This window comes from Coturnix japonica, chromosome 4 (genome assembly GCF_054131305.1).
Source record: "Coturnix japonica strain WE chromosome 4, WE-NBRP24, whole genome shotgun sequence".
Taxonomy (NCBI): Eukaryota; Metazoa; Chordata; class Aves; order Galliformes; family Phasianidae; genus Coturnix; species Coturnix japonica.
In genome coordinates, this window is record NC_140666.1 from 57667604 (window position 1) to 57689022 (window position 21419).

The 21419-nt window shown below is 39.3% G+C and overlaps 1 protein-coding gene across 2 annotated transcripts in view; it reads right to left on the reverse strand.

Annotated features, from left to right (window-relative positions):
- The window catches only part of SYNPO2 (synaptopodin 2), an 82447-nt gene that overhangs the window by 19705 nt on the left and 41323 nt on the right, over positions 1-21419 (reverse strand). For both annotated transcript variants that reach the window (XM_015861848.3, XM_015861849.3), the window contains exons 2-3: positions 6460-6611; positions 648-1435 (exon numbers count right to left, since the gene is read on the reverse strand). In XM_015861848.3, the coding sequence (XP_015717334.1) occupies positions 648-1435; positions 6460-6611 (940 nt within the window). The remainder of the gene's footprint in view (positions 1-647; positions 1436-6459; positions 6612-21419) is intronic.

The window sequence follows — 21419 nt, forward strand, 5'->3', positions numbered from 1 at the left end:
CTAGAGAAGACTGACAAAACTGAAAGGATCATGTAACAGTTATACACATGCTAGTGTCTGTCAAAATCTCGTCTGCAGGCAACATCAAGCTTTGCTAATAGCCTTTTTTATTAGCTTTTAAGAGCAACACTGTGGCTTTGATTTTAGATAATGCAAATGACAGCATAATGTTTTTGCTGTAAACAGAGAAATCCACAGGATTTATTTAGACATATGCAAGCAACCTGGTATGTTGTGAGTTCTTTTTGTTGTTGTTTTTTTGTGTGGTTTTTTTTTTTTTTTCTTTGATAATATTCCATGGATTGCCTCTTGGTGTGTATGAGAAAGCCAGCAGATTTCAGCCCTTTCTGGAGATAAAAGTATTTTTAGTGGGACAAAGTCATTAGATAATTTCAGAGTGGAAGTCTACTAAACCAAGTTATTCAGCACAGTTAAGGCATGGCTTTACTCCTGGCTCATTACCAAGAGCATTGCATTACCCTGAAAAATTATATAAAGCAAGAATTGTTTAGAAGACAGAGGAAGTTAGAAAACTGCAGGCAGAAGCTCTAACTACTTTTTCTAGTGCAATCTAAATTCTGAGATGATGTTTCAAGTTACAAAATATATACTCAGGCAATGCAAATGATTAGATGGGACGTACTTACTTGCGTGCCTTGCCCTGTGCTTGAGAGGTCTGTGATCCCTTTCCGAGTGCTGGTTGTCTTCTCCCTGCTCTGTGCCTTCTGATGAGATTGCAAAGGAGGGGAGAGAAGGAGGTGCTTCTGACTGCCCTCCTTCCACTTGAGATTCAACACACCCCCTTTCAGCTAGAGACTTGGGTGCTTCTTTTTCCCTGTCTGAACAGTCTAGGATCACCTCAATCCTGGGGATAGTTGGAGCTGCACTTTGGATCCTCTTGACCTCTTTGCTACTAGAAAACTGGACTACTTTGCTTGACCACTGGACGTTGCCCTCTTTCACACTCAGGGGGATTGCGATTACAGGGTTGGTCCCATCTTCTTGTACACTGGGTCCTCTTCCTGAAGGGGTGCATTTTTCTGCCCCTAAGAGAGTCACAGCAGCAGCATTGGTGCTCTTGTGACCATCATTTGGGAGGGATAACTGCAGCTCAACCATATTGCCTGGCCTTCTTTCTTCTGTCTTCCCTCTGTCTTCATCAGTCACAAGTGCTTTGGAGGTGCCTATCACTTTAGGAGTAATTCTGTGAATTTTTGTAGTCTCTTGTTTCATTTCAGAAAAGTGTATGTTGCTTTCTCCTGCTCCCTGGTGAGTCTCACTGTATATCTCTGTGATGCATAAGTCTCCATGGGGTATCTCTTTGGCTGTATTAATCTGCAGTGTAGTGCTCTCCCTATAGTCCTCATTTTTTATGTTATCATGCTTTCCATTTTCTCTTTCAGCATTCAAAGTTTCATTTATTCCACTGGAGGATCTGCACATACATAAACAAGTATTTCAAGAAATTAAGCTACTGTAAGTACAGTAATTGTAAACACTATTTTTTAAAAAAATGAAAAACAAACAAACAAAAAAAAACCCAAACAATTTCTGTATAGTATTTTTCCCCCTCAGTTATTGTACCTGCTAGCAGGTCCATTTCAGGAGAAGAATTTTCCCAAAATGCATAAGTCCGAAAACATAAGTTCATCAAGTTAACAGTTCAGTAAGAGGGAAATGGGTGTTTTCTCAGACACATTTCTGTTATAATGATTCCACTGAGACTTCTAGGACAATGCGTCTTCATATTTCACATGTGCATGAGAAAATTAACTTTGCATGACACCAGAAGAGTGCCTAATTTTTGGCACTGCAGCCACTACCCCAGCTGTTTTAGGCACCATACTCACACACAGTTGCTGTTTCAAATAGTTTACTCTCTAAGGAATAAAATACTGGATGAGAATAAGAAGGAGAAAGGGGGAGGAGGTGGAGGGGGAGGAGGGAATGGATACTTAAAATACACATTCAAAGAATTCCTGCGAGGATCATAATCCAAATATACAATGGAATAATTAAAACATTCTGGCCCTATTTTGGTGGTCCAACAAGAAAGGTTGGTGAAGCCATACAATATTTTCTAGTTAAAAGAAAAAAAGTATTCCTGATAGTCAAATATTACCATGTCTTCATGAAGTCTACAACATACTTCAGTGTAACTCTCCTGAACTATTAATTCCCCTGGACTTGGGTGTTTTACTGAGTTTAGGATTCCCAGCTTCCTCTTTCAATGCTCTGGGACATAATGACTACTCATTAATTCAAGGAGAAACCTTTCTCTGTGTAACAAGATCGCAGCGTGCTATTAAGGCATTCTGTTGACTAGAAGGTAGCAAAGCACATTTTCAAATGAGAGGGGTAGTAGGTATCCTTGGTAAAGTATTCTTTACTGAGCTCAAGTATTACAGTGATTTCTGAAATTAAAAGCAAGTCCCAACTATTTTGAAACTTTGGAACCACTCTACAAAGAAAAGCTGGAAGAAGAAATAGAAGAAACAAATCTGTCAGTATATAGAAACTTCACTAACACTTGCATTTTTGGCCATGTGACATACTGTTTGTAGAAGTCTTGATCTGCATCAAATAGCACAAAATGCGTAACATCCATTACACCACATATGGAGCTACATAAAGGTCAGACAGATTTTGATTTAGGGAGCTCCTTGTGAGTGTTGCTGGATTCCATCATATTATGTTATTTGGATGATCAATTGCGCTGCTTTTAAGTACAGATAAATTACAGAAATCCATAAACATTTCCATGTAGGATATAAGACTGGGGGATGGGCCAGCTAAATGTTAGCCTTTATTGGTAGCTGAGTGATTATGTGAGAGGAAAAGATTTCCACCTTAAAAGGCCCTTGCTACTTATGGATATACTTCTACTCTATATAGACATCAACGTGCATCCATGTGAGGCAGAGTACTTGGTCTGATCTCTTTTTTGTCATTCATGATTTTATTTGGACAAATTATTACTTTTGTTTCAGGTCTTTTTAGCTCACTGTAGGAACAACAACCCTTGTATAATTCCAGGAAGGAAGCAAAAATCATGGAGTCAGCATAACACCATTTGTCTCAGAGTCATGTTTTACTCCCTACATGGTGTATTTCATTTTGGCATGCACTGGGCACACTCCCTGCTTCCCCCTAGCAAATTTTCTTTCTAGACTCAGCTGAAATCCAGGAGCTGCTAATGCTGATGTGAAAAGGGCAGGGTAACACCGCTGTCACCACTCTCAGTGTTTCCCAGATACATCTGCTCAGCATTTGTAGGGGAAGATCAGTAGGATGCTACCCCACATGGCATCTGGAGGGTGCTTGCCCTGCAGGGTGTCTCCTCTGATCCTGCAAACCAAAGATTTTCTGGACACTGCTGGTCAGTAACTGTAGATTACAGATCAGAAAAACATCTTTAGGCATCAAAGTCCAAGAAGCATTTTAAAACCTGATTTAAAAGATAATTTTTCTTCCAGTGAGTTCAGTAAGAACAGAATTAGGTCAGTGCTGAAAGCTTTCAAAAATCTGATCTTTCATGCTTATAGCTCAGGAACAGTCAAAAGCTTTCCAAGAAGAAATCATAGAATTGCTCACATTGGAAAAGAACTTAAAGATCATCGAGACCAACCCCAACCTAACCATACTACCATAACACTAACAACCCTCCACTAAATCATGTCCCTGAGTGCCACATCCAAATGGTTTTTAAACACATCCAGGAATGGTGACTTAACCACCTCCCTGGGCAGCCTATTCCAGTGCTTAACAACCCTTTCTGTAAAGAAGTTTTTCCTGATATCCAACCTAAACTTACCCTGGCACAACTTGAGGCCATTTCCTCTCGTCCTGTCACCTGTCACCAGTGAGAAGAGACCAACCTTGCTCTCACTGTAAGCACCTTTCAGATACTGGAAGAGAGCAATAAGGTCTCCCCTCAGCCTCCTTTGCTCTAGACTAAATAACCCCAGTTCTTTCAGTCTGTCTTCATAGGGCATATTCTCCAAGCCCTTCACAAGCCATGTTGCCCTTCTTTAGACCAGCTGACATTGAGTCTTACCTTCTTCTGCTAAGTGGGTTGCCTTGTCATAGAATGAAATCAGGTTTGTCAAATAGGTTCTACCATTCATGAACCCATGCTGACTGGGCCTGATCCCCTGACTGACCTTTAATTGGTCCATGATGGCTCCTGAGATTCTCTGTTCCATAACCTTCTCTTCCACCAAGGTGAGACTGATAGGTCTGTAGCTACCAGAATCATCTTTCTTGCCCTTTTTTGAAGATGGGAGTCACATTAGACAGTCTCTAGTGCACCAAGACACTCTAGGTTAGTCAGGGCTGTTGAAAGATCATGGAGAGTGGCTTGGCAACCACATCTGCCAGCTCCCTCAGCACTCTAGGGTGCAATCCATCTGGTCCCACAGACTTGTGAGCATTGAGCTTTCAGAGCAGGTCCAAAACCATCTCATCATGAGTTACTAAGGGCCTACTCTGTTCCCCATCCCTATCTGCCAGTGCAATGGGGTGTGTGTCCAGGGAATAAAGAGTCTTACTATTGAAGACTGAGGCACAGAAGGCATTAAGTACCTCAGCCTTATCCTGATCCTTGGTCACTGTGTTGCCCTTGGCATCCATCTGAAAAATTCATCTGGTAATACTGAGAGGGCTATTACCCACAGAAGAGGTTGCAAAGGAGGAGAGAGGTTTTGGTTTAATCTTCCCCACCAGAAATGATACTGACACAAAGTGGTAGGAGTTGGGAAGATGAACTGACAAGAAGTAATTCATAGATTCTCATATTGAATTCCATTAGAACATTTCAGAGCACTGCTGAGTAATTGTAATTTTCTTAAAATTTCTAAGAGGCACAGAGTTCCATTCCATGAAACACTGGTCCTTAACACTTCGGCTGAGCTCTGAGATCCAGGAAATGTCTTGCTCTTTACTATACGTTCAATTAGAAGCAATTGAGTGAATAGATATGCTGCCACTTTGAGCTGGAGTGTAATGGGACCTTCAGACTAATTGAAATGTCACTTACAGAGCAGCAACAGCCAGGATTAAAAGCGTGTGGAGGTATTTGTATGGCTGCAAAGAATGTAGCTGGTTTCCCACAAATATCATTTTTACAAGTGCATTTACTGTTGTCATCTTATGAATTAAAACAGGAATGGAGTTACCACATCAGGAACACTGTTCCCCTGTTCTCATCACTTTGATACAGTGCTTAACCCTAAACAAGATGCACAGGCAGGTCATGCAATGTCTGTTATGAGTAAAAAGAATATTTTTTCTGAGCATTTTGTTTTGAAGGCAGGTAGTGACTTCAAACTACTAGAGACTTTGTAAAGTTTCCCTTGCACAGGTTGCAGAAAACATAGAGGAATGTCAGCTGCTTTTTTTAGACTTCCTTGGTAATCATAGGCAAGTATTTTGCAGCAGTCCTTGCAGCCTTTCCAGTCACACAGCTCTGTTAGCTGCTGTGAGGAATTCTGGCTCTGTCTGTCCTCCTGCTATTGCCTTTGTGAGAGCAGATACAGGGAACTACAGTAATTCAGAAGGCAGCCATAATTCCTTACAAGGAAGGGAAAAGTCTCAAGTATTTTCTTCCTCTTCTTATCCATGCTGAAGGCAATTCAGACTTCATCTTGTCTGAATGCACAGTTTGGTGAGAATGTGTTCACTGTCAGGAGTTCTGAACAAAGATAGTATATATTGAGTTGATAACCATTATAGGACTGACTTTACAGATGCACTGATGTGCAGTCTGCTGGCTTCCTTGTAAATTTAGATGAAAGCTCTCTAAGAAGCTGCAAGCATTTTCGAAGAAAAATGAACTTCACTGTCACTGTTTTGTAAGTGAAGAATCTGAGACTCAGAAAGGCATGAGTGACTTGCCCACCTCATCCAGTGAAGTGATAACGTCTACAAAAATAGAATTCCTGATTTCCAGGCCCTCTCTCCCTCCCGACTACTGCACATTTTGCTTCCCAAGAAGACCATTTGCCATGTCATCATCAAGGCATATCTGTCCGACACACTTTCTCCATCTATACAGCCTTTGTTTTTTGTATGCCTCACTTCCCTATCTGTGGGGAATAACAACACTTCACTACTTCAAAGGAGTGGAAAGAATAATTGAACTCAAGACTCTGTAATATGCAGATATGGTAGTGGTCTCCTTTTAAGTACCAAATATTGTTAATAAGAAATACAACTGTTATGTTTGTAAACTCTACTCTTCTATGTATAAACTGTGCTGTTTGACTTCTATGCATGAATTTCTTGAAGTATGCTGTCCTCCCTCTCTTTTCAATGCAGACAAACATAATTAAAGACACAAACAGGAGGAATATCAGAAGCTCACAGTGTATATCTGCAAAATAAGTGCATCCAATGCCAACATTTTCTGTGTGGTACACTGAAAAGAATTGCACCAAAGCATTCTGAGCATTCCTGTACCTCTTGATAAGCATCTGTAGGACATCAGTCAAGCTTTCCATCAGAACGATAACTTCAGCGTAGGTTAAATCTCCACAGGGTTTGCCATTGATAGACACCACCTCATCCCCCTCACACAGGCCAGCCTTAGCTGCTTTGCTTTTGTTGCGCACCTATGAGTCAAAAACAAAATTCCATATTGCACATTTAGTTTTCATTTGGAATATATTCAAATATGTCCCCAACTTAACTTTGTCTGTACAAAATAATAATAATAATAATAATAATAATAATAATAATAATAATAATAATAATAATAAATTATTGATCATATACAAATTTCTAGCAACACAATTGAATAACTTGTCCTCCCAGCTGTGCTCAGTGCTGTTCTGGCTTGCAATAGCAAACTCAAATACTTTTTTGGGGGGAAAAGAGAAACAGACAGAGAAGTTAGGGATAGCAGTCCTTTGATTGGAGTCTAGCAGAAAGGCAAAAAATGTCATTAGCTTCTCCCCAAAGGAAAGACTGCTAAGCCAAGGTTTTAAAAGTAGAGTATGTAACTTCAGGCTACTCTGGGCAGAATGTCAATATCTGCTACAGGTTTACAGATTCCTTGTATTTTGGATGCTTTTCCTTAGATGTCCAACTATAGGTTTAGTTGCCAAATTACAAAAACGTGAATGGCTGAAGATCTGAAATCCATGTTTAGTCATCTGAATAAGTTCCATGATTTATTAAAGATTAAGACTCCTGTTATGATTTAACCTCTCCCATTAAGTATTCATTCAAGAAGCTACACTGTTTTTTCCTGTTTCACTCTTTTTTCCACTGGCAGAATGTTGTAGCTTATCATAGTCGTTGTATAATAAAGCCTAGACAGCTTTAACACCACTCAAAGTATGCCATACAGTTGACTGCTAGTTTTAAAGTGCACATTTGGCAAACAGTACATTATATTAACCAGAATACTTGCGGGAGTATTTTACTGTGGCTTATATACATAAAAGGGCATTTGATGGATTAATATGTTATCCAATCTGTTATAAGGATGAATGAAATCATCAGAGCATTTTCTTGCTGTTTTTTTTTGTTTTTTTTTTTTTTTTTTAAGAGGTAGCATAGATCTACCACACTTAGAACAGCAGAGTCAATCTCTGTTGACTCTAAACGAACACCTTCTCATATATACTGGACTTGAGGGTGACGTATTCCCGAGGACCTGTAGAATTATCCCTGGTATCCTAACAGACCTCTAGGCTAGTGCCTAGGAAGCATTTCTGAAGGCTGTTCTGAAGTCAGAACGATGTGTAGAACAAAAAGTGAGGTTGCACTTATTTTTTTCTGTGGTGGGGCCACAGATCTTTGTTGTTTCAATGAAAGCATATCTGTATGTCATATTATGGCTTTTTGAGCAGTGAAAAAACAGATGGCTCATGCATACAGAAGCTGGTTACTACCTTGCAGAGGAGTTAACATTTACAAATATGGAGTGGTATGCTGCTGTGTTTATCTTTCCCTAGGGAAGAGCATAAACATCCTTGTACTTTGGGAAGAAATGACAGTTTAAACAGTGTTTAGTATTTTATATCATGTATGAGCTAGGATTTGGGCTGATTTTTTGTTAACTCTTTTTTGGAATAGGAAGGTATACTATTAAAATTTTACAAGGCATTCTAGGCCTGAATGTAAATATTTAATGTGTGTGCTATGAAGAATTTAGAATGACCTTTTTTCAAAAGACACATAAACAGATGTGAATACAGAAATAGTGTAAGGTGATACCAACAATGTGAGAAGAAAACTTGTTTCTGTTTCTTTGTTAAGTGCCTGAAAATTTGGGTTTAGTTCTGACATAGATTGCCTTTGCAACTATCTCCAGAGAGAAATTGTTACCCGTTATTCCATACTTCCAGTGATGTGTGTCAAAAATACAAATGTACATTGTTAATATATCTCTAGAAATTATTGGGCAGACCAGTTTCATTATTTTTATTAGTCTCTTAGGTAGCATTCAAAGAAGATAGAAAAGGACATGACGGTTTTTTTGGTTGTTTTTTTTTTTTGCTGTTCTTGAAAGGGCCCCTTTAGTCCATTTTGCATCCTTGTGGATTCCTGAAAGATCACAAGCTGTGAGATACTTGGACCTTTATAGGAAAACTCAGGAGTGGCTATGCTGGAAATAAATTTCCATAAGTCATTATTCTTCATTATCTGGTAGCATTGCAGTTCATATGCATATTAGAGCAAATTTCCTCTCATTATTCTATTTCCAGGTTTATCCACATTCATCAAACCTTTAACATGATTTTACCATCACAAGATCATGCTGCACATGCTCTACCCATTAATGGTTGTCCTGACTGTATGTTAACCCTTTCCCCAACCTCGAGGTAACATCAGTATTACTTTCTTTTTGGTGTTTCTGTTGGAAAAATAAAATGTGTGTGTGTGTGTGTGTGTGTGTGTGTGTGTGTGTGAAGTACAGCACCCTATATAGTGAATTGGAGCAGATTGCTGGTTTGGTGGAAAAGCACCATCATTTTATTGATGGTAATAGTACCAGGTTACTCAGCAAACACATAGACTGCCTTACCAAACAACCTTGATTGGTTTTGGTGATTTTTTGTTTGTTTTATTGTTGTTTTTTTGTTCATTTGTTTGTTTTCATCACCGGAAACTGATGAAAACAGTAAAAATAGTTTACTCCTGTAAACAAAAAACATTTCAGGTTTCTGAAAGAAAAACAAAGAAAGAAACAAACAAAAAACTTGTGGAATTCTGTGTCTTCCTGGTGAAGTACTTTCTTACTGAATGGTTTTCTTACAACAGAAGCTTTGGCAGGAAGCCTTTGACAGGGAACAAAAGCTAACTTTGTTAGCAGAAATGTGATTTGGTCACCCAAGGAACACTAAGAAACCTTTATCTGTTTTTTCAGAATGTAAAACAAGGCACATATGGTCATAAAGCAAAAGAGATTCTTCCAAAAGTAGTGGTTGTTCCTGTGTTATGATACAGCCCAGGCCTACCCGGTTGCTTGTTGCTTCTTTCTGGTTTGGGCTGGACTTTTCTTTGTGATGGAAAGGTGGGGCTTTTTCACCCTAAAAATTGTGAATAGGATCTACTAGAAAAACATATTTGTAAAATTTTCTTGATTTTTCAGTGCTTGCAATGCTGTATAACACAGCAAAACTGAGCCTGTACCACTTGTGCTGAACCTGTCTAGACAACAGTTGTTCCTGGAGAAAGTTAAAGCACTTCAATCTGTTTTTTCCTGGTGCTGTCTTTTTTAATTTTCAGCTTCTGCATTGGCCAGGACTTTTTGTTTATACATATATATTATTGTTATATATAATATATATAATATATTTTATATATATATATATATATAATATTGTATATTATATAGATGGCTGCTCTGAAAGTTATGCCTCCTCTTTTATTATGCTGGCCCATGATGGCAGAGGGAGAAGGTGGTGGTATGACAGTAGAGGTTGAACCTTCCCACCAATATGCTGTTACATGTTATTGCAGTCTGACAGATGGCTGCAAAGGGGCAGTCTGAGAAAATGGCATCTGGTATGGAAGTGTGTATGGAACAAAGGTGTGTCACTGCATTTCTCCATGCAGAAAAAATTTCACCCACTGACATTCATTGATACTTGTTGAGTATTGAGGGAGACCAAACAGTGGCTGTAAGCACAATGAGGTGGTGCATTTCAGCGGTGGTGACATTGACTGGGGGTCACCTGCACTGGTGCAGACTGTTACAAGCACAGCATGCAGGCTCTTGTTCATCACTGGTGAAAATACATAGCTAATGTTGGTGCCTCTGTTGAGAAACAGTGTCTGTAGCTGACGGTTTGCTCTATCAAATAAAGTTACTGTGCTCTCTGTATCTATAGGAGTTTCCATGGAAATAAATTGTAAAATACTTTTAAATCACAGTTTTTCCAGTGAAGTGGCATCCCCTCACCTGGCATCTCATCAGTCCGTCAGGGTGGGGCTTGGGCTGTTTTGGGCATGTTCAGGATCATCAGATCGATTTTGGGAAGATCTTGGCTGTTAGAAACTTGACTTAATACGAGATTATTGGTCTTAAAGGCTGATAGGAGAAAAAGTGTTTGTCTCTTTTCCTTGTTGGGAATAAAGAAAAATAAGTGACACAGCGGCACCAGAAAGACACGCGTGAGGTGGGGTTGTAGGTCTTCGTGTAGTGATGATGAGAGGTAACATTTTAGAGGCATGGGTCTGTGGAGGAAAGCACACTGTAGTAACTCGCTGTGGATTTGTGATAGATGTAGATAGATTTGTATTAGATGTGCTTCTTTCATTTTTTCTGAAACCAGTTCAGTTTATACAACTCAAAACCTTTCCACGTTGCAAATGAACATGTGGTAACTAAGGATAGCAGGAAAATGTGCTGTAAAAAATGTAGCCCTGAATTAGCCCTGAACAGCTGAATTAGACACACCTGTTATTTACTGTGGGCTGCAAGTGGACGCACAGAAAACAACTTGGGCTCAACTTACCAGTTGACAGTCCTGGTTGCTTATCTGAGCCCTGTAATATGTAGATCAAAGAGTAGACGTATGCTGAACCTGATAATAAGGTCGTTGGATTGTAGTGTATCACAAGGTAATTACATGTGAGGACACTCAGTAGTTCTGGTCCTTGAGCTGTCCAAATACAAAATGTATTGGAAGATTTTCTAATCTTGCTTTTACCAGTGACTTCTTGGAAGGATATCTAAATCTTACTCTGGTGTGCTGTTGGGATTACAGGTCCCGTATCTTAGAGAATCTAAATGAGGTGTTTCAGCTGCAGCCTGACTGAAACTTTTCTCTGAATGAGAAAATAAGCAATCTGAGCATGAACGTAATCCCTTTGCCCTCTACCTTTATTTTTAATAAGTATACTTTTTGTGGCTTTAAAATACACATATGTTTACATAGAGATATCCTCAATTTAAAGCAAGCTTTCTGAAGCTTAAATTGTTCTCACAGCATTTACCGATCATTTTCCAGTTTGTCAGCAGGAAACAGATAACAAAACAAAAAATATTGCTTTTGGATGAAGTGAAAATGCACTTCTCCCCTATTTATTATCTTCTTCTCATACACATGGAATTGTTTCTTTGTTCGAGAAGTCACCTTAGGAAGAGTGAACTCAGTTGAGTATGCTGATTCCTGAAGCCTCTTCTGAACTGTTGTATGGCTTGTTGTATGTTGAAGCCAGTGACAGTAAGTCTTATTTATGCATGTAAGCCCTCAGTGAAGCCACAGTTCAAAGTGTTGGTCTTGAGCCTTTTATGATTGGCCTGGTGTTTCATTGTGATGGGGCAAACATGTTGCCCACAGTAGCACAGCTTAGCAGACAGACTTCTGTAGGTCAGCTGCCTATCTTCATTATTGTTTACTACTTTAGTTACATCAGCTTCAAGCTTTACCATCAGTGGCTTTGTGGCTTCTTTTAGATTAAACATCAATAACAAAGAGTGAAGAACGTTTAACAAGGATTTGTCCTTTGACTTCTCTTTTGCTCCTTTCAGATAATGAATTCCAATTTAAGGTTACTTTCTTGGATTTATTGAATAACCAGCTTCTATAGCAGAATTTTTTTTACTACAGTAGCAAACAGTGCCCTTAGATGTCTTGCCATCATCAGTAAGGTGCAATTGTGTTAAAAAAGTATCTGTTAAATAGATCCTTTTTAATGAAAATAACCATTAACATTAATCTTGGGATTACAAACAACCTTTATTCTGTATAGTCTCTTCAATCTCACCCAGCAGAGTAGCTCTGTTTAAATGTGCCTGGAGTTGAAGTCTTTCAGGTTTTATCCACAGAACTGGTAACTTATTTTTGTTTAGAAAACATATTATTGACCTAGGCCTTCTCATTACACAGAAATTGTACAATAAATGTATTTTTTTTATAAGCAGGTTATATCTATCTGCCACTTTGCAGGACTCCTTCTATGTAATATTAAAATATAGGGTCTTTCTGGCAGGTAAATGAGTAACAATTAGTTGTATTCCTTTTTCTTTTACAGGGAGTTTCTCAGGTACTCTTTTCTTACCATTCTCCAACAGAAATAAATTAATGTAATCAATTCTCAGTTTAATTTTATTTGACATTAGCTCATACTTTCCAGAAGTAATAATCCTCATTATCTGATTAGCTTCATGTTAGTCATAAAGTTCAGGATCAGGAACCAAAGGTACAGCATTTAAAAAACAGAGAGAAAAAGCACTTCATCTATTTTATTATAATACCCACAGCAAAGACAGAGGCTTGAAAGTATATTTAAATATGTTTAAAAGTTATCTGTCAGTCTAATGGAATTAACAAAGTACAATATTTTCTTGGGAAGCAGAAACACTGAATGGCACAGTTACTGGTGTATTAGTGGTTCTAGTAGTATGAAATTAAGGAGTTCAGTATTAAGCTACAAATAAACTTAGTTCTGGTAATGATTATCAAAGATTTAGGCCTAGGAGTTTGTTTTACTATGTTTATGCAAGTGGAAGTCTTTTAGACAAAAGAAGTATCCTTTAGTTAGCAAGATTTTTTTAGAGAGAAACATCTATACAGTAACTTAAGCCTACCTGATAATGGGTTTGGGATTTTATTCTAAATATAAAGGCCTGAAATTTTTGGCAGGCCAGAGCTCAAACTTACAGGTCAGATCTTTAAGCATGCATACTATTGAGATAATGTGGTGTCACACTAGACAGTGCAGATAAGACTGGGATGTCTTGTCTTTGTAGAGATACTCAGTGCATGGACTATCAAAATCCATAATGGCTACAAAAAGTGTATTCTTATAAAGAGTGTCTTTAGATGTCACACCAAATGTCAGTGTTTTCATTAGCCATCCCTATATCTGAGTTTTGAGTCTGCTGCATGATGTGGCTTAAACCAATTGTATCCACACTGCCCGGAGATAAGTTTATATCAAGTCAATACCATTTCCCATCCCTTCTGTACTGAATGTCTTCTCTAGATGAGACAGTGTCTTTGAAGTTCACTCACAGCAAAAGCCACCATATGAAGCCTTTGGCAGGACAGATTCAGCAGGAGTATGAGATCCAAACTCCTGGCCCTGCCAACCTCTCTGAAAGTGCAGGCATGCAGTAAGGGTGCTTGTCTCTAGAACATGTTAGATGCTAAAGTTGGAACGCTGTGATTTTAGCTAGTACAAATCATCCCGTTTCCTACATTTTATAATTCATCATATCCCATTTTTTTGAGAATTCGTACCACAAGACTCGTGAGATCATGCACAAGTATGTTAAATAATGGGGCTGGACAAAGATACTGCTAACTATCTCATGAATGTTTTCAAATAATTAAGTATCTTTGGTTTGCAAGATAAAAACTGAAATATTTCCTATCACCACATTCTTTCCAGTAGCCAGGTGTAGGGGAACTGATTTGTCACAGCTTGGACTGATGATTGACCACCTGGTGGAGGGGGTGGCTGGCTGGCCCAGGAAGCACAGATGGAAGCAATTCACCTGTGCTTCCCATGTGACTGGAAGGGGTGAACCCTGTGTGCATCACTCCCTGGGCTCATTAAGGACTAGCCTTCTAAGGGAGGTTTCCTGGATGAAGGTTGATTTCCTGAGAAGGAATGTTCTGTAGCCAGAGGCACTCCTCAATTATCTGGTTGAGTAATTTCTTTATGTGATTATTAATATTCCTAAATTGGTTTTAAAATGGTCTCCAGCTGTAGGGGAGCTGTTATATCATGGCCTGAACTGAAGATTGAGCACCTGGTGGAGGTTGGTGCAGGTGCAAACAATTTACCTGTGCTTCCCATGTGACTGGGAAAGCTAGAGTCTCTGGAAGGAAAGTGTTTCATGCCTACTTTCTGAGAAGAAGTGTTTTGCAGCCAGAGACCTTCATCACCAGTATGGTGAGTCAATGTTTTTCCATATATGACTACTAGTGTTCCCAGTAATACCAAGAAGGTATTCTGTTAATTTCAGAAGGTGGGGTAGGACACTGCTTTCCAAACTTATGCAAGTACTGTAGTGGATTATTACCGCTGTTGAATGATGTTATAGGATTATGCTAGTTTGTGGCAAAGCATAGAATGTTACACTATGTAAAATGGAGGTAGTTCTTAACTTTATAACCCTCGAATCTGGTTGTCTGGAACATTCTGGGCTCATCTACTGACCTGTAGCTCAAGCAAGCTGTTAATTAAAATTTACTCATGTACAAACTCATGAGTCATACTTATAGAGAATGCAGGATATATAATCTGATTACTGATTTACTTGTTGTACAGCTGTCTCCAATTAGAGCTTCTGTTGCTTTTTGTGTGTGAAGACCATGCACTTCTTTAGTGCTCTGGTTCAGTTTAGTAAATGTTATCTCCTTCCCATAATGTGAGGAGAACATATGATACTGCTCTGGAAGTAGTGTCTCCTATTTTTATTAAGTTGGCCCACAATGCCAAAGGTGGATGTTGATGGTATGACAGCAGAGGATAAACCTTCTGTGAACAATACTCCATTGTGTTTTGTTGCAGTGTGATAGATGGCAGCAAAAGGGGAGATCTGACAAAATGGTGCCCATGTGGAAGTGTGTATGAAGCAAAGTTGTGTCCCTGGCTTCCTCCATGTGGAAAAGATTGCACCCATTGGCATTCATTGACACATGCTGAGCACTGATAGATACCAAACAGTGGTTGTGAGCATGGTGACATGTCAGATGGTGTGTTTCAGGAGTGGTGATGTTAACAGATCACGTCTGCTAGTGCAGGCTGTTACAAGTGCAGTATGCAGGCTCTTGTTCATTACTGGTGAAAATGCACAGCTAATGTTGGTGCCTGTGTTAAGGAATAGTGTTTTGTAGGTGAGAGTTTGCTCTATAAGAGATAGTGTTACTATGCTGTTTGTGTCTGTAGTAGCTTCTGTGGAAATAAATAGAAGGCATTATTTTTATAGCAGCCTCTGTATTCGAAGGTTCCTTTCTCCTCATGGTTTCTTTGACAAATGCAGAAGGATCAGTTTGTTTGGTGCAGCTTACTCTCTGTTGTCAAAGAAAATATTTCATCATCTAAATCTTGACTTGTGACTTCCCTTGTGACTTTCAGAGCCAGAGACGACTAATCTCAGTGAAAAGAAAAGCTTGCTCAAATTCCCAAAACTCATGCACTAGTGTATCATCTTGCTAGTGGTTGCCATTCTCTGGCAGGAATCCAAAAATAGCAGCTGAAGAAGGGATGAGATAATGACCTCTGAAATATTGATCTGGTATGCTGACAACACAGCAAATTTCCCAATAGTGAGCTTGAGTACAGCACTTGAAGTCTCTTACTCATTTTGCGCAACAGCTCTAGCAGATAGCCTGTCTGACTATGGATTATCCTTTCATTGGAGTGTGCTGTTCTGTGCTCAGTGGCTCATGTCAAAACTAAAATGTTATGTTTGTTTCCTTTTCACTAGTGCTTCATGTGATTTGGCATTCCTCATCACGTATTTACCACCTCAGTAGTGTGGCTGTACCTTATCTGCTCTATTTTCCTTCATGTCGTGCTTGAATGGTGACTGTCTGTATGCTTCCTGGCTTCTTCTTAAATCTTTACTAACTTTGCTTTTTTTTTTTTTTTTTTTTAATGAGCGTTGTAGTTATGTTCTTTCTATTTTCTTCCTTGTGTTCCTCATGTGCAGAGGGAGAATTGGATTGTCAGCGCTTCTTTGCTGGGTTTGTTTTATAGCTAGCATCAAAAGTCTTTTCCATTTGGTATACCTTTTGGTCTGGAAAAAAGAACTTCTATGGTGAGTCAAGTTACAAGAGGCTAGTATGGTTGCATGCAGTTGGCAAACAGAAGTGTCTATATCAACCACTGCAGAGCAGTTGATAATAAAAGCAGAAGTACTACAACAGACTGTGCTTATGGCATGCATAGCTTCTGCATAATCTTGATATGAACTTGTCACTGATACAGCAGTTCCACTGCCATATACTTGTGTATTATCTCAAGACCATAGGCTATGTGTTTCCAGCAGGAAAAGCGTCACATTTGCTATACTAAGATTACAAGCAGAGGCAAGTAAATGAAAGGTAAATACCAAAATCTGCTACCTGAAAGTAGGCATCTCATTGTGGTACTAAGATAATATTTGAATGTTTATCCACACTTACAAGGAGAACTTTTCTAGCATAGGCTCATCACAGCTGGCAGAAGAAAAATAAAGCCTGAGAAGTAACTAAAAACTTATGCACTTCCGTACCTGAAATTTTGTTTCTTCAGAAAGACAGTATTTTTTTTTATTTCCTGTAATTGTGAGGGAATGGGAAAATCTGGCCATGTACTTCCTTTTTGCTCAATTCAGTCTTATCGTGTATTTTTTAGTCCATTCTGTGGAGTTTGTATATCATATGTTACTGTAATAAAGATGCACAAGACATCTGCAGAACTAGAAAGTGGGATAAGTGTATGAAAAAGATACTGAACAGGCGTGCCTGACCCATGCCAGCAACTGCCAGCCTCTCGAAGAAAAGTTGCAGGTCCTTAGAGACAAATGGAGGAAAACAAAGAGGAGACAGTAACTGAGGGTGGAGTGCTGGAGTCAGGAGACTATTCTTGGTGTTAAAATATACTTGTGTGGCTTTAACTGTCAATTAGAATGAGTACATACTGTTAAGCGTTTTAGGAATGAGCTGTTTTAAATTTCTCAGGCAAAATCTGTGGTGCCAGGGCAAGTCCTTTAGAAAAAGCATGTTACATCACCATGATTATGTTTCCTTGATGGAGTTAATCTTGCTGGGAGACAGCTCAAGTATGTGGTCCTCTATTGAGCAACCCTTCTTAGTCGTTAATTGCATGCTCATGATTCTTTGAGTCACTATACAGACTGCTCCATTAATAAGTCAGAGCTGATACCAGATCATACAACTACTTGTGTTCGTACTTCTAAAATACTGTTGAAACACTCAATTTTTCTAGGCTTCTTATATATATATATAAATTATATGGAACTGTGGAACGGAGCTTCCAGACTCAGATCAGTGTTAAAGGAGCAGCTCAAACTAGTATTTTTGCTAGGATATCAGGTAGCAAAAGAACATTCCTCCCACAGAGGGGTTTATGGCTGGCAGAGCCTCAGGGCTTAACACAGAGTTCATAAACTGGGTTACTGATTGCCCCATTCCAGTACTGGAGACTCCATTAATGGGTGGCCTCCTCCAAGCTGTACTGTTTTGACTAATAGTTAATAACTTTAAGCTGCAGAATGCAGGGCAAAATTTGCTCTCTTACCTGTGGTGGGGATTGGATGGGCCAGCAGTTAGTGGTGACTGAATTTGAGGTTATGGGCTCCAGAGCCACTGAAATCATCACTAGCACTGATACTGTGGTCAGTTATGAGACCAGTGTACTGTCTCTGGCTAATGCAGAATTGTTGCCAAGTTAAGAAGCTATCTGAGTTCTAACTTGAGGGCGGTTTGACATTGATTTTTTTTTTTTTTTTAAACTCAATCCTGTATTGTGGGTCAAGGAAGCAAAGCAGTGTTCAGGCAGAGCAAGCATGCATTCATCCATCATGAAATGAGTGGTTCCTTGCTTTCCCTGGACTATTCTGTTGGCTTTTGTGAAGTCTAGAGTTTTCATGTTCTTCAGGACAGAAGCTGGTTTGTGAGTTTCAGCTGCAGCTAGTTTTCTTGCACCTGGAAACATGTAAAATAATCTTTATCATCTAGAATTTGAGAATTGTTTTGTGAGGTTTGAGGAAGATTTGCAGGTCCAACCTGTGGTGTGGTAACAGAGCATGCATAGCTACTAAACTGGGTCTGATAATAGGTAATATTCCTGCAGTACGTTATTTGTCTGATTTTTGATCACACACCTGGGAAACAACAGAGGGTCCATCATCTCAGGAATATCTTTGTGAGATTCAGACCACTTTGGGCATATTTGTGTGTCAAAAGTAGTAAAGAAAAGACTCAACAGAATAGCCTGTTACCCACTGTAATGTTATCCAGCACTGTGATAGGAATGGTGTGAGAATCATCCTGTCTTAAGGAAGAATGGTGAGGTGGGAGGGAAGGAGCTTGCTGGAATTCTTTGTACTTTGTTTAGTTTAGTCTCAGGGGTTTTTGTAATTTGATGGTTTTTTCCTGTGTTCTGCCTTTCAGACTAAGCAGCGGGGGAGGGGAGGGGGGGGACTACTTGGAGGGGGCCATGGGGAACTGGCCTATTAATTAGTGACATACAAGGCCATAAATCCATCCTACTACCAGGCAAATGAGCCACTCAGCTACTAGTGTGTGCTTTGTCAAACCCACTCATTCCTAGCTTCATATCCTGTATCAGTTACAGCTCTATGTGTCTACCCTGTCTCATTTTCATTCCGTTGGTCATCTGCCCAAATTCTGTTGAAGCAGGGGGAGGGGGGACAGGCTGAAAGAGGAAGGAGGTTCTCATTACGAATTTGGATAATAGATAACATATTGAATCCTTAGAGCAAAACTAGTCCAGTAAGAGTTAAAATGAAATCATTATTCAGTCTCATCAGTCCATTCCCAGAAATGGTTTTGTGACAACTTCTTATTATGGCATGAGCTTGGAAATATACAAGTATTGTATATATGATCATCTGTTCAAAAGGAACAGCAAAGGAGCAAGAATAAACAAATGCTGTCTTGCAGGTTTCTGTTTCAGTGAGGGCTGTAGCTATCCCTGCTAGTGATGTCAAGATTATACTGAAATGTGTACCCCATGAGGTATTTCTTCCTACTTGTCTCACTGCCTTGGTAGCAATTCAGTCAGCACCAAAAGGATCATGAAGAGGTAAGCAGAAGCTTTGCCTCATTTCCAGTGGAGATAACAATAGCAGTGTGTTTATTAAGAGAGCTTTCTATTTGTAGAATGCTTTGTACAATTGGGCCGCATCTCAAATTGCAAGGCATGGGGGCTTTTGAAATTTCTTTAAGTGCAAATGATTCAGATTGTTCACAGAAACCCAGTAACATTTGCATCTAGTAAATGCAGCTGTTAGATAATTTAAACAGTTATTTTAATATGCACATATTGAGGACCAGTGTCTACTCTTAAAAGGAAAACACAGAGTTCCAACTCACTGGAGAAGTTTGAATCAGACAGTGGCTCGAAGCTGAGATTTCTATACAGGAATAGAGTTGCAGCTCCCATTACTTTAGGTCATTCTTTAGCTTTCAGAAAAGCACACAAGCTGTCTCCAGTCTTCTGTGTTATTTAGTGTCCTTCACACAATGGGTGTGATGTTTTGAAATAATAGGTTTTGCCCTACCCATCTTACTGTTTACAAATGAAAGCTCTACAAATCCAGGTGAATGTTTTGTGAATTTCAGTGCATTCACAAAATATGTTCATGTAGATGCCTTCCAGTGTCTTATGCCTGCTATCCTGGTCGGCTCCTGGTAACTCATCAGGGAGCTGAGATGTTCTGGTGGCTCAAATAAAGCTGGCTGGGACAGAAGAAGTGATGGCTCAGGAAGTGTGTGGACACCAAGAATGTGCATGCCTACCAGAGGAGGTCAGTCGTCCTCTGGTTTGCTCTCAAAACAGAGGATGCGAGGCTTCTGTACTTGCTTGAAAATTCCCAAGTGTTATTTCCAGATCCTACAGGGTACTGGGAGATGGCCCTCTGTGGACTTTGCCTCCCATCTGATAACAACACTGTGTGTGTTATTTAGGCCTGTGCTTTCAATTAATTTGGCCTGTTCCTAATAAGGAATGGAATTTTTTTTATTATTATTAATTTTTTTTATTATTATTCAAACTTTACCTTAGTTTAATTCATTCAAACTTTAAAATGCTTGTAGCTGAATTTATGCAAGCCCTCACATAAAATTCTTCCTTCTTTTCGGTGGTTTGTTTTTTATGTGGCTTAAACCCAAAATAATTATGAAAAATAGGAGTGTGTATGTCTGTTGCAGTGGTTTATTTTGGCAACATTTGTCAATTTGAGCATGTTTCATCAGATCGACGTGGAGATGAGTATTCATCAGCTGTCTTATAGCTCTTATTAAAATACCACATGAGGCTATGTATCAGAATTCCAGCATGTGGCCATCCAGAGGAAAAATGAATTATCTTGCAGTTAATGCATGAGACTTTCAGTAGAACTGAAGACTGAAAGACTGTAGCATAGTCGTGTCTGAGCAAGTCTGACAGAGGTGCTGAGCTCTGTTTAATGCTCCTGGATTTAGTGCGCTGAGGAATCAGACCTACTCCTACAATCTCCAGTTTAGGCATGCTGGCAGAGTTAATGACTTTTGATTTCTCTTTCGTAAGAGCAATTTGTCAGCATCTTCTGAAGAGGATTTGTGTTCCTTCTGCCCTTTCTGTTCTGTATTTTTCCCAAGGGGAATGTCTGCTTAAGAACTGGAAAATCTGCAGTGCTGACATATGAGATTTGTCTGCTTGCTTTCGTCTGCCCTTCTGTCCTCAGTACAAGTGTTGGGCTAAATGCAGGGTATCTTGCCCAGTCAGGCAGTCTGGGAATGGCTGGCAGTTGTGTTTGAGGGCAGAGGGAGGGGGGGAGGGAAAGAAAGGGTGTTATTTTGCAGAGCTGTAAATCCAGCACCTTTTGCCAGTGCTGCTATTGCTATATAGCAAAGAAACTATTGCTGCAACAGCAGTGGCTGCAAATGAAATCTCTTTTACTCAAAGTTCATGACAGGACAGGTTGCACATGTTGCACATTTGTGGGACACTTGTTGATATACAGAGCAGCTTTCCAAAGACTTCAACTTGAAATGCAACAGTTTCCATCTTGCCTGGCACTTCAGTGTCAAAGAGATTTCTATTTTTAGAGAGAGATTCTACTCAAAGAGCTATATAAGGCTGTGCTGGGGAGATCATTACTGTTTTTATAATGTATATGTTTTTATAATATGTGAGAATACAATTGGAGAGAAAAGGACCTGATTTATCTATGTAAAACTGAAAAGAAAAAAGGAAACAAAGGTACTCAGATA